The sequence below is a fragment of the Polypterus senegalus genome, chromosome 9 (assembly GCF_016835505.1).
Source record: "Polypterus senegalus isolate Bchr_013 chromosome 9, ASM1683550v1, whole genome shotgun sequence".
NCBI classification, from domain to species: Eukaryota; Metazoa; Chordata; class Cladistia; order Polypteriformes; family Polypteridae; genus Polypterus; species Polypterus senegalus.
This window is the reverse complement of record NC_053162.1, coordinates 116,691,056-116,706,513: the sequence shown is the minus strand read 5'-3', so window position 1 is coordinate 116,706,513 and position 15,458 is coordinate 116,691,056. Positions and strand designations below refer to the sequence as shown.

Genomic DNA, 15,458 nt, shown 5'->3' with positions numbered 1-15,458 from the left:
CAAAGAGCTGAACAAAACCGAATTACACAATTGAAAAGGCAGCAAAAATATGAAGCGCCTGATAAGCATATTCATAAATCCAGCTACTGCGGAAACAAAGCACACGGTGGAAAAAGTCAATGTCCCGCTAAAGGAAGACAGTGTAAAAAACCCGTGCATGCAGTGTGTCAGGTCTCAGATAAAGAAGAAGACGAGCTGTTTATTGATGCAGTAAGAAACGAATCGATGAATGAAACCTGTCATCTTTACAACGATTGACAAACACGGAATGTAACTTGAACACAACACATCCTACAAATACGAACCTGATTGAAAGAAATAATGATAATCAAATCCTTGATGACAGCAACACTCAGTAACACTCACAAAACAAATACTGTATATTGACAGTCATGTTACGCTATTTTTAAAATGTTCCCTTTTCTTTTCTACCTTTTTAACACACTACTTCTCATTATGATACGCTGGTATATATATATGTATATATATATATCCCGATCTACATACTAATAATGGATACTTTATTCGCCATCAATGATTGTTTTGGTAAAGCCATACTCAGTGTATTCATTAGATGAACGGTAAAAAGTAAGAGCGAGGGAGGATGACTCATTGAGGCATGCAGGCTGTAGTGCGCTCAACTCTATCTGAATTGCGCGATCACATTTGAAAAATATATCTTTTCAAGTTCTATTTAGTCCATATGTGTCAAACTCAAGGGCCGCAAGGGCCACATCCGCCCGGCGTAATTATATCCGCCCGCAGATCATTTTATATACTGTATTATTGTTATTAATGGCCCGGGTATATGAAGCGCTGGTAACACAATAAACTACAGATCCCATAATGCAGCGCTTCAGCTGCCTTGCCAACACTTACCGCTTAATCAAGTCTACCTTATGATGCTGCAAGTTATTGCGGCTAGAGTTATTGCGCACTGAGTTTGCACGGCGCTTTGGTGACTTTGAAGAACAAAAGTCCGCCTACATGCGGCTCAACCTTGTGCATGTTTGGTAGCACATATCTGTGTGAGAAGCTCTTCTCAGTGATAAAGACTAACAAAACAGCACACAGGAGTCGCCTCACTGATGAGCACCTGCAATCCATCCTGAGAATCTCCACAACACAGAACCTCACACAAACAGAAACGAACTTGTGGCCAAAAAGATGCCAGGCGTCCAGCTCTAAAATGACATATGAGCAAAGACAACTGAATGATTTGATTTGTTATTGCACGTAAGAGCGGAGTCAACCGCTTTAACAAACAGCGTATTGCACTGATACTGAAATAGCTGTGTGTGTATATATGTAGCTATGTATGTATATGTATATATGTGTGTATATATGTGTGTGTATGTATGTATGTATATATGTGTATATATGTAGATATATATATGTATGTATATATGTGTATATGTATAGATATGTATATATATATGTTTATGTGTGTGTGTAAATATATATATATATATATATATATATATATATATATATATATATATGACAACAAAACAATGACAAAACAATTACATTGACAATCAGGTTACGTTATTTTCAAAATGTTTCCTTTTCTTTTCATTGCTTCTTTAACACACTACTTCTCTGCTGCGAAGCGCGGGTATTTTGCTATAATTTAATAAATTTCTCATGGAAGTTTAACTTGGCAAGAATGCCCTTAAGGAAAAGCCAATTAACAGAGTCGAAAGCCTTCTCCGCATCAAGGCTTAGGAGAACCGCTTGTAATTTAGAATCTTGAATATGATTGATAATTTGGAGAGTCCTTCTGATGTTGTCTTGTGTTTGCCTACCCCTAATAAAGCCAGTCTGGTCAGAGTTAATTAGTTCCGGCATTATCAATTCTAATCTTTTAGCTAGGATTGAGACAAACAACTTGTAGTCCATGTTTAGGACAGAGATTGGTCTATAAGTTGAACAATCTTGTTTGTTTTTCCCCTCCTTTGGAATAACAGAAATAGTGGCTTCTCTCCACGAGGGCGGCAAATCTCCTCCATGTAAAACATGATTAGATAGATAGATAGATACTTTATTAATCCCAAGATTAAATGCTAGTAATAAAATGGGGATAAGTTGTTGTTTAAATACCTTATACCACTCAGATGAGAAACCATCTGGCCCCGGTGATTTGTTTGTTTTAAGCCTGGATATTGCTTTATTTAACTCCTCCTTAATTATATCTGCAGTTAATTCAGCATTCCAGGTCTCACTAACCGAAGAAAGTTTTAAGGGAGTAAGAATCAATTTCGTCAGAATTTACAGTCTGTGCTTGAGTATAGAGTTTTTTGTAGTACTCTTCGAACACTCTCTGAATATCTTCTGACTTATGGAATAGCTGTTTTGATATTGGGTCTTGTATCTTCTGTATTGTCTCATCGGCCTGTTGTTTACCTGGCTTTCTAGCTAATAGCTTCATTGCTTTGCCTCCAGACTCATAATATTTTTGTTTTAAAAACGTTAGTTTTTTCTCTATTTCTTGTGTATATAGGAAATTCAACTCTGTTCTGACTTTCTTAATTTCTTGAGATAATTTTTTATGAGGATCCTTCTTGTTTTCCAATTCTAATTTATTTAGCCTGTTTGTAAGTCTGTTAAGTTTTTCAAGTCTAGATTTCTTTAATTTAGACGTAATGGCTATAATTTTACCCCTAAGAAGTGTTTGAAGAATCTAATTTAGGATCCAATAAAACATTTAAATCCACACCGCAGAGAAAAATGCCTTGCGATTCGGATGCTATTAGGTTAATCAAAGTCTTAAAAAAGGAACATTTACTACGAGGAGGGGCATAGACATTAAAAATAGCAACTAAGGTGCCCTCAACTCTGCCCCTTATCATTATGTATCTACCCTCTCTATCTTTTATTTCTGCAAGATGTTAATAAGTCACTTTATTAGAGATTAAAACTGCAACCCTCTCCTACGTCCAGATCCAAAAGACGCAGAAAAAACATATTTAAACCCCATCTGATTTAATTTGTTATGCTCTATTATACTGAGATGAGTCTCTTGAAGCAATGCTATATCAATTTTCTCTTTTTTAAGTTTAGTTAGAATCTTGATTCTTTTTACAGGGTTAAGTAACCCATTTACATTATATGATGCTACCTTTATGGAATTATTCATTTTTTTTTAATCCACATATTTTGTTGTGTCTTTGATTCAATCTACTCACAGTTGTATAACAGTCATCTAATACCATCCCCTTCTGAGTATGCATTAAACATGAACAGATAAACAAAGAACAACCAAAACTTTCAATTAAAAAAGGCGAAACTATAAAAAATAAAGTCAAGACTTCCAAGCAAGGGGTCGCAACATATCGACATTTCAATGAACAAGGATGATAAGCATGCTCCATGGGAAAAACCTCTTGTACTTGTGGTGTACTAAGGGCCCATGCACTTAAAGTCATATCGATGTAAAAACAGTTCGCCCTTTCGTTCGGTAATATTTGCACTTAACACGCATGTCTTCTCAAGTCGGGAAGTGAAACTTTAGTTAAGAAACTAGTAGAAACTAATAAAGTCAGTGTAATAAATCAGTGTACCTTCAATTTCTGTCCCAAAGAAAAGGTGTTTCTTATACCTCACTTATTTTCTGTTTGTAAACGTCTGAATGCAAGAAGTTTGTCTTTGTAGGATGGATGTACGCGAGCAGGTGTACCACTCTTCTTGCCGGTCTTTCTCCAGGTCAGCCGCTGAACACGCTCAATCAGCGAGGAAGGTGTGTTGAGAGTGATCACTGGGAGACCTCTTTTCACCATATCGGTCGTTGCCTCCTCCGCGGAGTTGTAGATAACCGTGCCTTCAGTGTAAAACACCCTTAACCTGGCTGGGAATCGCGTTTGAAATCTGATTCCGTGTTCCCTCAGCATCCTTTTTGCACCTTGATATTTCCTCCGTTTCCACAGCACATCGGGAGTGTAGTCATGATCATAAAAAATCCTGTTACCTTTCCATTCGATCACTTTCTTCTCCCAGGCGGTTTTGATTACGAACTCTTTCGTTCTGTAGTTGAGGAACTTGATGATTATCGAGCGTGGTTTGGCTTCGGCTGATGGAGTAGGCGCGAGCGCTCTGTGAGCCCGTTCAATCTGGAGGTCCACCGGCGGGGTCAGATCCAGAGTCGATTTAAGTAAATCCTGCAGAAAAGAAATGAAGTCGGAAGAGTTCGTCTGCGCTTTTTCAGGTACGCCATAGATCCTGATGTTTGATCGTCTGGCTCGGCCCTCTTGGTCATTTAGCCTGGCTTCAATTTGCTCAGTTAGCCGTATCATCTCTTCCAGCACTTCTTCTGTGTTTTGGATTCGGGTCTCAGCCTCATCTATTCTATTTTCAGCCTCTTCAATTCTTTTATTAGACTTATTCAATTCTTCTTTTATATCTTGAAGTTGTTTGTGGCTGTCCTTAGAAGTCCTTAATCTCGTTAAGAATCTTTGCTAGGCTAATTTGTTCTCCCTCATGTGCTCCATCACCGCTCGCGGTATTCTTTTCGTGTATGTTTGGGATGTTATCATCATCTTTTGTAGCGTTTTTTCTTGGTCTTCCCCTTTTCTCAATAGTTGCCCCCTCCATAATTTTGTCAGCACTTAGAAATTTGTTAATATCTCACTCTGGGGCACTGAATTCGTGCAAATTTACGGAGCTAATAAATTATGCTGCCATATAGGAAATGACTCAAACCGGAAGCCCCCAACAAGATCTTTTTTATCAATAAATGCAAGTCTTCTGCTCCTTGTCATCTGACTGATATTCCACCTGACTCCTTAACCGTTAAATAATGAACCCACGTGGAGATTTCTTCAGACTGAATCACACCGGACACTACATAAGTTTCCATCCAGTTTTTTGCGACGTTTTGTTATCGACGAACAGAATATACGTAAAAAAAAATGTGCGAAATTTGCTGTCTCCAGCCTGTTTCCATCCAACTGGCTTTTTATTGATAAAATGGTGTGCAAGATGATGTCATCCCCCCCAAAACGAACTGTCGCATAAGTTTTGTTGTATCGCGAAAAAAAATCTGCCCTTGAGCTGTTTCCATACATAATTTTGTGTATGTCGCAAATTATCTACCTTTTGTTTTCCACGTTACACCCCCTCCACTAAACAAAGAAACAAAGAAATGGAGAGATTATTCAGACAGTTTTTTGAAATATGCCAGCTTACTGTTATTTCAGTTTCACAAATAATTGGAATTGTATATAATATCCGAAGACGACAGCAGAATGAAGCAGTTGCTTGTCCGATAGCCCTTGAGCTCGAAGAAAGTACCCCAGTGCGACGAAACCCACGGGCATGGGAGAGACGATGGAATAAGAACTTCGGGGAGGAGGTGGTGGAGAGACACTTTACAGAAAATCTCTGGCTGCAACATTTTACAATGACACAGAATGGCCGACGTTTGAGATGTTGTGTGAATTCATCAGTCCTGATGTTGCGCCCATCACAGGTTGCCACCAACCACCGGTTCCAACCCAAAAGCGGATTGCCATCGCCCTTTACAAGCTGGCAACCTGCGCCGAGTATAGAGTAGTTGGAGAAACTTTCGGGGTTAGTAAAACTACCGTCCATCGATGTGTATATGCTGTGTGCACCGCTATTAAAGAAAAATTAATGCGTCGTTATATCAGACTTCCGACTGTAGCGGAGGCCAATGAAATTGCAAACTGCAATTCCTTGGTGCATCTTGTGCCACAGATTTACGGTGCGATGGATGGCACGCATGTGCCTATTCTTCCCCCGACGGAAGGCTACTGCGATTACATTAATCGCAAAGGATGGCCATCTATTGTTCTCCAGGCCCTTGCTGATGACAGGTGCATGAAATGAGACATTTGCGTTGGCACTCCTGGAAGTGCCCATGATGCAGCTGTGTTTGCAGCATCGGATCTGTACAGGTGAGCCTACCTTTCAACATCCCTTCTCAATGCGATAACAACTGAATTAGTACTGTAACCTGCTTCCCTTAAGGTTTTTAATTAAAACTGAAATTTGAATTAATACAAAATAACGTTTAATCAAAAAAAAAACTAAAGTTAATATTAATGAGAGAATTTCTCATATATGCTAAACATCTGCCATTTAATAATAAGAAAAAAAGTTTAGATAATGAAACACACAGTTTATTCAATATTTTGACTGGCACAGTAAATTACCTTTGCGGGTTTTGTATTATTTAGACATCCTGAGAGACACCCCCAGGCTACAGTTGATGTGGAGGGAGTTCAGGTACCCCTTTTAGTAGCAGAAGACCCAGCCTATCCACTACTGCATTGGCTCATCACAAGAAATAATGAGTCTCTTCATCAGACCATGCGAACCGCTCTGCTATTCTCGTTTTGATTGCACGTGATGAAAATGTATTATGTGACACATTTATTTGCGTTAAAGCCCTTTTTTCCGACAAAAAGTGTTTCCAATGTAGTTTTTGCAACATCTGAAGTATCGATATGGAATTTATGCGCTAAAGTTAAACGGAAAAATATTATGTCGACATGTACAACATTTTATTGATAATTAGCATTTCCATCAGCTAAAATTTGAAGTGCTAAATATTTTTTCGCAAAAACTCCTTGGATGGAAACCTGGTTTATGTTTTTTACTCGGCCACCAGGTCCCTGCTAGTGTGTATCACCCTTGGATCTGCCTTCTGATAAGTTAGAATCTTGTTTTAAAACTTTTATAGTCTCAACATTTAGTTGCATTTTTAAGCTGCAGTTAAAGCCAGAATCTTAACAAAATCACTAATTAAAACATTAAATACCAGTGAGCTTTTCAGCATTAACCTTCCTTAGTAATTGTTATGTTTAAAATTTTGTCAGTTTTTGCTTGATCGATTAGAAGAATTTCAATTTTAAATGGGAAATGATCCACTTTTTTTATATATATTTACAGGCCACAGCTATGTCAGTGGAGTGCCTTGGGCGCCTTGCAGTGTTGTCTGGGTAAGTAGTCAAAATATACAAGAATACACTTCTTTCTCAGTAATACATTAATATAATAATAGTTTAATATTTTGAATATATTAAGAGATATAGTAACTTGAAACTCTCAGTAAGTTTCAACAGGGTAGCCATGCATGAATCATTTATTACAGTGACAAGTACAATTTAATTTTATAAACAAGCATATTATAACATACTATAGCATATAGGTTGTAAAAGTACCTTTTAGAACCTAAATAAATTAAAATTTATTCATAAAATCTATAGTTTCTGTATTTATTTATGTGGTAATGTGGTAGTTTTCAAAGGTTCAGAACATTCTAATTATCATATTGGCAGCACATATTGCCAACATGATGAGAATGTTGCTATATAAATAAAATGTGTAGTATTCTTGCATTTCTTTTCCTGACAGTTGTTAGAGTTTTCAATGTTTTGTGACATTAAGGGAGCACAAATAGTATCCCTAACCTAAATTGAGTAAAAGAGACAATAACAATGGTAAGGTTATTTTTCATATACATTTTTAATGGAGTTCGGTGGGGATTGAATGAAAACTTCAAAATTAAGAAAAAAAAAAAAAAACAGAACAGAGCACTCTGTTGGATTGTTGCTGGTTCCACTATATGTAACCCTTCCATGGGACCTTACACAGTTATAGGGACCATACTGGTATATAAAAGGACTTTCCTGCTGTAAGTGTGAGGTTTAACTAGATTTTTGCTAGACACAGAAAAACTTGTGATTTATGGGATCTGTCCTTATTAATATGTTTCATTTAAATCGTCTCAGTTTATGCTAAAGTTATTTACAATAAAGGTATATGAAGAACCATGGAATCCTGGAAATCTTGACTGTGATATTATGGAACCATTTGGTGAACAGGAACTATAAGACTATTTATGTCATAATTGAAATTAGGAGATTTAATACCTATTCTAGTGTTTCACAGCCCTATCATAACAGATTAGGCTGCCTGAGATTTGATGGAATAAGCATTTTTAACATTGCTATAAATATGTTAAACAGAATTGAATCTGGTGGCGCAGTGTTAGTGTTGCTGCCTTGCAGTACGGGGACCTTGGTTCGCTTCCTGGGAGCATGAGGAAAAAATACTTTCTTGTCCGATGGGAGAAAAAAATTAGCTGTTTGGGCAGAACTCTAAGCACTGTGTCTGGTGAAAGCCAAGCACTGCTCATCACCTGCTTAATACCATCCCTATGGTGAACCGTGGTGTTAACAAATCATGCTATGAGAGTTCTTCTCAGCAGCAAGGACAGGTACATTGGTCAGAATTGAGGAATGGATCACAGAGCCAAATACAGAGAAATGCTACAGAGAAATGCTTGATGAGAACCTGCTCCAGAGTGCACACAACCTCAGATTGGGGTGATTGTTCACATTTCAGCATGATAATGACCCGAAGCATACAACCCGGTCAGTGCTGAAGTGGCTTTGTGACAAGTCTCTGACTGTCCTTGAGTGGCCCTGTCAAAGATCAGCCTCCAAAGAACATGTGTGGAGAGACCTAAAGATGGCAGTTTACACATTCTTCCCATCCAGTCTAATGGAGCTTGAGAGAATCTGCCAGAAAGAATGGGATAAACTGCCTAAATCCAGATGTGCAAAGCTTTTAGAGACTTACACAAGAAGACTCATAGTTGTAATTACTACAAAAAGGGCTTCTACAAAATACTGAATTAAGAGTCTGACTGTTTACATGAATGAGAGATTTTAGTTTTTGATTTTTAATAAATTTGTGAAACTTTCTGAAAACATGTTCTTGACTTTGTCATTATAGGTTATTGAGTGTAGCTTGATGGAGTGGGGTAGGAGGAATTGAGCGTGATTGTTAGAGAGGTAGTGGGATGGAGTGTGACCCCCTACTAATATAAAAAAAGCAATGCATGACCTACCAGAGGCAAATGGCTCATGACCCTGAGGTTATACTGTACTACTGTGTTAAAAAGTAGTTACAATGATTATGGTTGGTAAAGTGGCACAGTATATAGTATATAGGGAAGTAACATTAAGAATGCAGTCATTTTTGTCTCATACACAAATAAGTGGAAGTTATTTATACACATAGTGTTAACATTAACTCTTTAGGTGTTTGCTGTTCTAAAGTTTTGGGGCTCCCGGTTTAATTTGCATTGCATAGAGAGGTGTGGTTTTAGAGGATTGGCATCTACAATTTGTAATGTTTCCTTTTGTATTGTTTTCATTTTCTTTTTACTATCATGTTAAAATGGTTGCCAAACCAAGATAGATTAAGTTATCACTTTTAAACCTGAAAGAAATCCAAATGATACTACTCTGCTTTGGAGTAGTTTATCTTGTTGATCAGTAGAAGTTGCCAGAGAAATCCCTTCACTGATCCATTTGTAGATAGTTTTCACAATCTACATCTACATCTGGAGTTAGGTATATGAAGAGCCAGTATAAAAGTCAGGGAAACAAAAATACAAATCTAAAATTAATGAAGAGGTAACAAATCAGAATAAGCACAGAGTAGTAACGGTCAAGTTCATCTTCTGTATGAAGGCTTCATTTGTCATGTTGTTAACTGTTAACATCAGAAAGCGCTGTCTAAAATCTGGATTATTTAATAGTAAGAGTAGTTATGTTTGTTTGTTTTTTTAATATTATATGTTTGATTTGCCAGTGACATTTTTTTGTTATAGGCTTTCAGGTGTTAAGCAGACCACTTATTTTGTTTGGGGGTGTTTTAAACATGGACATTGCATCTTAAATTAGTGCCTCAAGCTATTATCATTTTGTGAGCCTTACTTCCTTGGTTGAGCTTACAACTTTGCATCTGGCTACCTGCTTTGATTACTTTGTGCTGCTGTTTTTAATAATATTTTGCTCCATACACTTTCTAAATTAATTCTTCTCTTATTTTGTATTTTTCCATCTTCTGTCCGAAGTGTACTGTTGATAAATCAAGTTTATGTTATTCTATTTGTAATAGTAGTAAAATTCACTTTGTACATTTTGGCTCCCTGCAAACATATACTGGAAAAAAGGGTAAAAAAAAGATAATTGCAGTAAGTAAAGAACCCCAGGTGAAAAACTAACTGCTTTTGTTCTTTTTTTCAGGAAACAGTATTCATAGTATATCAAGAAACAGTACAACATATCCCAATCAAAATATATAGATACTGCATTCAGTATGGATCTTTTTGGTATTATTGTTATTACTTTGAAAGTAATGTATCAGTTTGTAAATTATACAATACTTTTCTGTTATTTCTCAGGAGCTGGAAAGTCAATAATTCTTCCGGGAATTTTAAACACATGAAAATACTAAAACTGTATTCTTTTCCAGGCGTCGTTTTTTATACATAGTAAATTTGGATGCACCAGCTGAGATTCCACGGAAGATTTCCAGACAGAGTAAATGGGACATAGGGACGGTGCAGTGGAATCCCCATGAGTCTTGCTGCTATTACTTTGCTGCTTCGGTAAGGATTTGAATTTTCCTGCATTAATGCTCACTTCCTGAAATTGCACGATTTTTTGTGCTGCAGGGTTTACAGGGTGAGGGTCAGCAAGAACACCATTCCTTAAAGGACAAAATAGGGCTTTAAAGTACCGGCTATGGACTACTGCAGACTGGACAAAGTTACCTCTTCACAGTAGACACTGAGACATGATTTTTTGACCACTGTTAAGCTGTGCTTGATGTTGTTGTGCTTTGAGGCGTCCATCATTGCTACATCACCCTTGTTACCCTCAAAAACTTGTCTTCTGATTGGATTGTGAGTAGTTCTAGGTCGTATGACCAAAATTCTATATCACGTATTTTTCAAAATTATACCAGTTTCACAGTATTCAATGATATTTTTATCCCCATACGTGAGTGGATGTTAACCACATTTTCCACTGCAATTGCTGCAGTAGACTGGCTAAGAATAATCTATTCCACTGTCATGAGAATTGTACATTGTACAAAAAAAAAACATTTTAATGTGCGCACAAGTATTAATACAGGTTTGTATGGCCCCATAAAGTGATAGTTTTCAAGGGGATGGCACTAATGAAGAGAAGGAATCGCATTGCATGACAGTCGCAGTGAAAATATAGAACCATTTTATTGAACAAATTTTGCAAACAACTTAAACAACAATTTTGACATGTTTTCAACCATCCAAAGATGCATTTAGACATAGTAAAATATCCAGAGGTGCTTGTCAAAAGTTGTATTGCACAGAACATATGTTAGAAAAGGAATAAATATTAAATATCTTTTGTAAACCAACTATATTTTCTGTTACTGTTAATAATCTCTGTCCACTGACACGTTAAAGTGACTTTTTAAACAACTTTACCATCAGCAAACTGCATAATATTTAAACTAATAAGTAATAACAATAAAATAAATAATAGTGCAGCTTCCAGTAATAATACTATTACTTCAAGACTTCAAACCCAGGTGCATTACACAGTAGTCACCAAATAAAAATAAAATAAAATAAGTGCAACTTGGTGATGACATCTTTACCAACTGAACCATCATTAAGGCAAATTGCATTAATGTGGACCTTGCTTCAAGCTGTATACATAAATAATACAACTGCAACTTGCATTTATAATGCTATTTGTGGTATAGCCCTATGGAAGCGTATTAGGGCCACAGTGAAGGAAAAAAAAAACTATATGTCGAAAATAAAGTCGACATGTTGACTTTACTCTCGACATTTCCACTTTAATCTTGACACTTGTGTCGAGATTAAAGTCGACATTTCCACTTTATTCTCATAGTATATTTTGTAATTAAAATAGAATGTTGTAAACTAAACTTCATCCTAAAATCAATGTTTAATTTACTAGATTTTCTCAAACCCTGTCATAAGTTAATGTAGCACATTAAATGCTTTGTGTTAAGGTTTCCCCGACCCAGTTGTTAATCGCTACTCTTCTTAAACTGACTTCCTCTACACTAAGAGGAGGCGCAGGCAGCGATCGCCGCACAGAATCTATTCACTTCATGATATTCCTGCTCTCTGAAAATTTAGAATGCTAAGATAAATACTTGATATTATTTTCAGGATAAAATTTATTAAAGCATGTATTAAACATGCATGGTAGTGTGGCGGTAGTGCTGCTTCCTTGCAGTAAGGGGTCCCCAGGTGTACGTTCAGTGTAGAGAACTTTATGGCAGGTATGACGAAGCACCAAAAAACTAGATGTATGAATGGGTATCGCACAGGTTTAACTTAAATATTGTGTAAATGTTGGGTTCGTGATCTGGTGTTCGGAGACACGAACACAGAATTCAATGGATGTTCATCTGAACGAGCTTTCTTTATTCTTCTTTATGCTTTCTTTTTACGGCATGCATGCCATCTCTGTCTGACGTACCAAACCCCCAATTCCTCTCCTTGCTTTTTCTTTCTCCACATAACCAGTCACCACATGATTAACGTCTTTGTGAAATTAAAACTAGTTATAAACTTAGACCATGGAGTGTTCAGAACTTTAAAAAAAAAAATCTTCGTTGTACATGTTTAAATATGCCATCCATTCAGGGTTGCGGCCATCCCAGAAAGTATTATGTGCGAGGCAGGAGCAAATCCTGAACGAGGCGCCAGCACATCGCAGGGTGAATATGAGCAACACATACACTAGCAGGGTTAATATAGCTGAACAAAGCCCCACATCCTACATGACATTTTAAGGAAACTCCGTTGCATGTGTGTTTAGCGGTGTAGCAGTGAAAAAGGTTCCCCTTAAACAGTTTGCCTTTGGATTGTGTAGGGCACCATACCCACTGACACTTTGATTTATTTATTTATTTTTTGCACTTTCTCTAAGTGAAAGTCCTACACTTTTTCATTTCATTTGTAAATTGCCATTTCTTTGCCATTATTACTGGAATTTACATCTTTCCACAGTATAATATTGTCCAAGTGTTTCAACTCTTCCTTAAGACAGATAGAGAGGTTGTAAGTAATCAACAGAAGTTGAGACACCTGTGCAAATTTGGGATTCAACCTGCAAGGCTTGATTTACTTTAATTACTTCAGAACATCAGTAGTTTGTAACCTATTAGTTGTTCCATGAAGAAGGCCCATTTGTAATATTCTTCTATTTCCTTTTTTCAGTTTTTGCTAACCTAAACTTTTAAGTTTAAACCTCTGGCAGTTTACTGCTTATCTTTTCCGTATTTTAGGTCATCCATTGCATTCCAACTGATTAAATTTTAAGAAAAACTGAGGTGTTATACATTTGACCGGTAGTATATCTCTTTCCAAACTTCTTTGAACAAGCTTTGATGTTATCTGCTTTTATTGTAAAAGTTATTGATTGTCCCTTTCTAGATACACTCTGTGGGATTTTATAAAAAGTCACCTTTTAAAGATGTGGTGCGTGTTTTGCAATTAAAGGGACCAAAGTGTAATATTACCATTTTGTCTGATGGGTATATATGTGCAGAACTTCTCATGGACGGACATGGAATCAACTATTGACTGTACCTGTAACTTTCCCAATATTAGATTCCTACGTGATCTGTGTATATACCTTGCCCATGGGTTAAAAGGTTATCTTTGCAATCCTCTTAATTAAAGATAAAGCAAGGTGTCTGTTTTTCTTTTTCTTTTTAATAAACATTTGCCAATGTACAAAATGTGAGGTTCAATAGCAGTGGCAGATAGCATTGGTGACATGAGGGAGAGCTCTCTGTATTCATACTGTAAAACAAAATATTAAGATATTATTCATACAAACAGATAATTCTGGACCATGGTATAATAGTTTAGTCCATGCCATTAAATTTGTAAACCGTAATTTATGCAGTAGATAGATAGATAGCGACAGATACTTTATTAATCCCAAGGGAAAATTCACACACTCCAGCAGCAGCATACTGATAAAAAATATATCCATCCATCCTCTTCCGCTTATTCGAGGTCGGGTCGCAGGGGTAGCAGCTTAAGCAGAGAAGCCCAGACTTCCATCTCCCCGGCCACTTCTTCCAACTCTTCCGGGAGAATCCCAAGGCGTTCCCAGGCCAGCCGGGAGACATAGTCCTTCCAGAGTGTCCTGGGTCTTCCCCGGGGCCTCCTCCCGGTTGGACGTGCCTGGAACACCTCACCAGGGAGGCGTCCAGGAGGCATCCTGATCAGATGCCCGAGCCACCTCATCTGACTCCTCTCGATGCGGAGGAGCAGCGGCTCTACTCTGAGCCCCTCCCGGATGACTGAGCTCCTCACCTTATCTTTAAGGGAAAGCCCAGTCACCCTGCGGAGGAAACTCATTTCAGCCGCTTGTATTTGCGATCTCGCTCTTTCGGTCACTACCCATAGCTCATGACCATAGGTGAGGGTAGGAATGTAGATCGACTGGTAAATTGAGAGCTTCGCCTTATGGCTCAGCTCTTTTTTCACCACGACAGACCGATGCAGAGCCCGCATCACTGCGGATGCCGCACCGATCCGCCTGTCAATCTCACGATCCATTCTTCCCTCACTCGTGAACAAGACCTCCAGATACTTGAACTCCTCCACTTGGGGCAGGATCTCCCCCAACCCTGAGAGGGCACTCCACCCTTTTCCGCTGAGGACCATGCTCGGATTTGGAGGTGCTGATTCTCATCCCAGCCGCTTCACACTCAGCTGCGAACCGATCCAGAGAGAGCTGAAGATCACGGCCTGATGAAGCAAACAGGACAACATCATCTGCAAAAAGCAGTGACCCAATCCTGAGTCCACCAAACCGACCCCTTCAACACCCTGGTTGCGCTTAGAAATTCTGTCCATAAAAGTTATGAACAGAATCGTGACAAAGGGCAGCCCTGGCGGAGTCCAACTCTCACTGGAAACGGGCTCGACTTACTGCCGCAATGCGGACCAAGCTCTGACACCGGTTGTACAGGGACCAACAGCTCTTATCAGGGGTCCGTACCCCATACTCCCGGAGCACCCCACAGGATTCCCCGAGGGACACGGTCGAACGCCTTTTCCAAGTCCACAAAACACATGTAGACTGGTTGGGCAAACTCCCATGCACCCTCCAGGATCTGCTAAGGGTGAAGAGCTGGTCCACTGTTCCGACCAGGACTAAAACCACACTGTTCCTCCTGAATCCGAGGTTCACTATCCGGCGGACCCTCCTCTCCAGAACCCCGAATAGACTTTTCCAGGGAGGCTGAGGAGTGTGATCCCTCTATAGTTGGAACACACCCTCCGTCCCCTTTTAAAGAGGGGACCACCACCCCGTCTGCCAATCCAGAGGCACTGTCCCGATGTCCATGCGATGTTGCAGAGACGGTCAACCAAGACAGTCCTACAACATCCAGAGCCTTAAGGAACTCCGGCGATCTCATCCACCCCGGGCCCTGCCACCAAGGAGTTTTTGACCACCTCGGTGACTTCAGTCCCAGAGATGGGAGAGCCCACCTCAGAGTCCCCAGGCTCTGCTTCCTCATTGGAAGGCATGTTAGTGGGATTGAGTAGGTCTTCGAAGTACTCCCCCCACGACCCACAACGT

General features: G+C 38.7%; 1 protein-coding gene across 1 annotated transcript in view; it reads left to right on the top strand.

Moving 5' to 3' along the window:
- Positions 1-15,458, top strand: part of wdr59 (WD repeat domain 59) — a 300,882-nt gene that overhangs the window by 13,957 nt on the left and 271,467 nt on the right. Inside the window, exons 2-3 of the mRNA XM_039763605.1 lie at positions 6,913-6,962; positions 10,294-10,429. Of these exons, the coding sequence (XP_039619539.1) occupies positions 6,913-6,962; positions 10,294-10,429 (186 nt within the window). The remainder of the gene's footprint in view (positions 1-6,912; positions 6,963-10,293; positions 10,430-15,458) is intronic.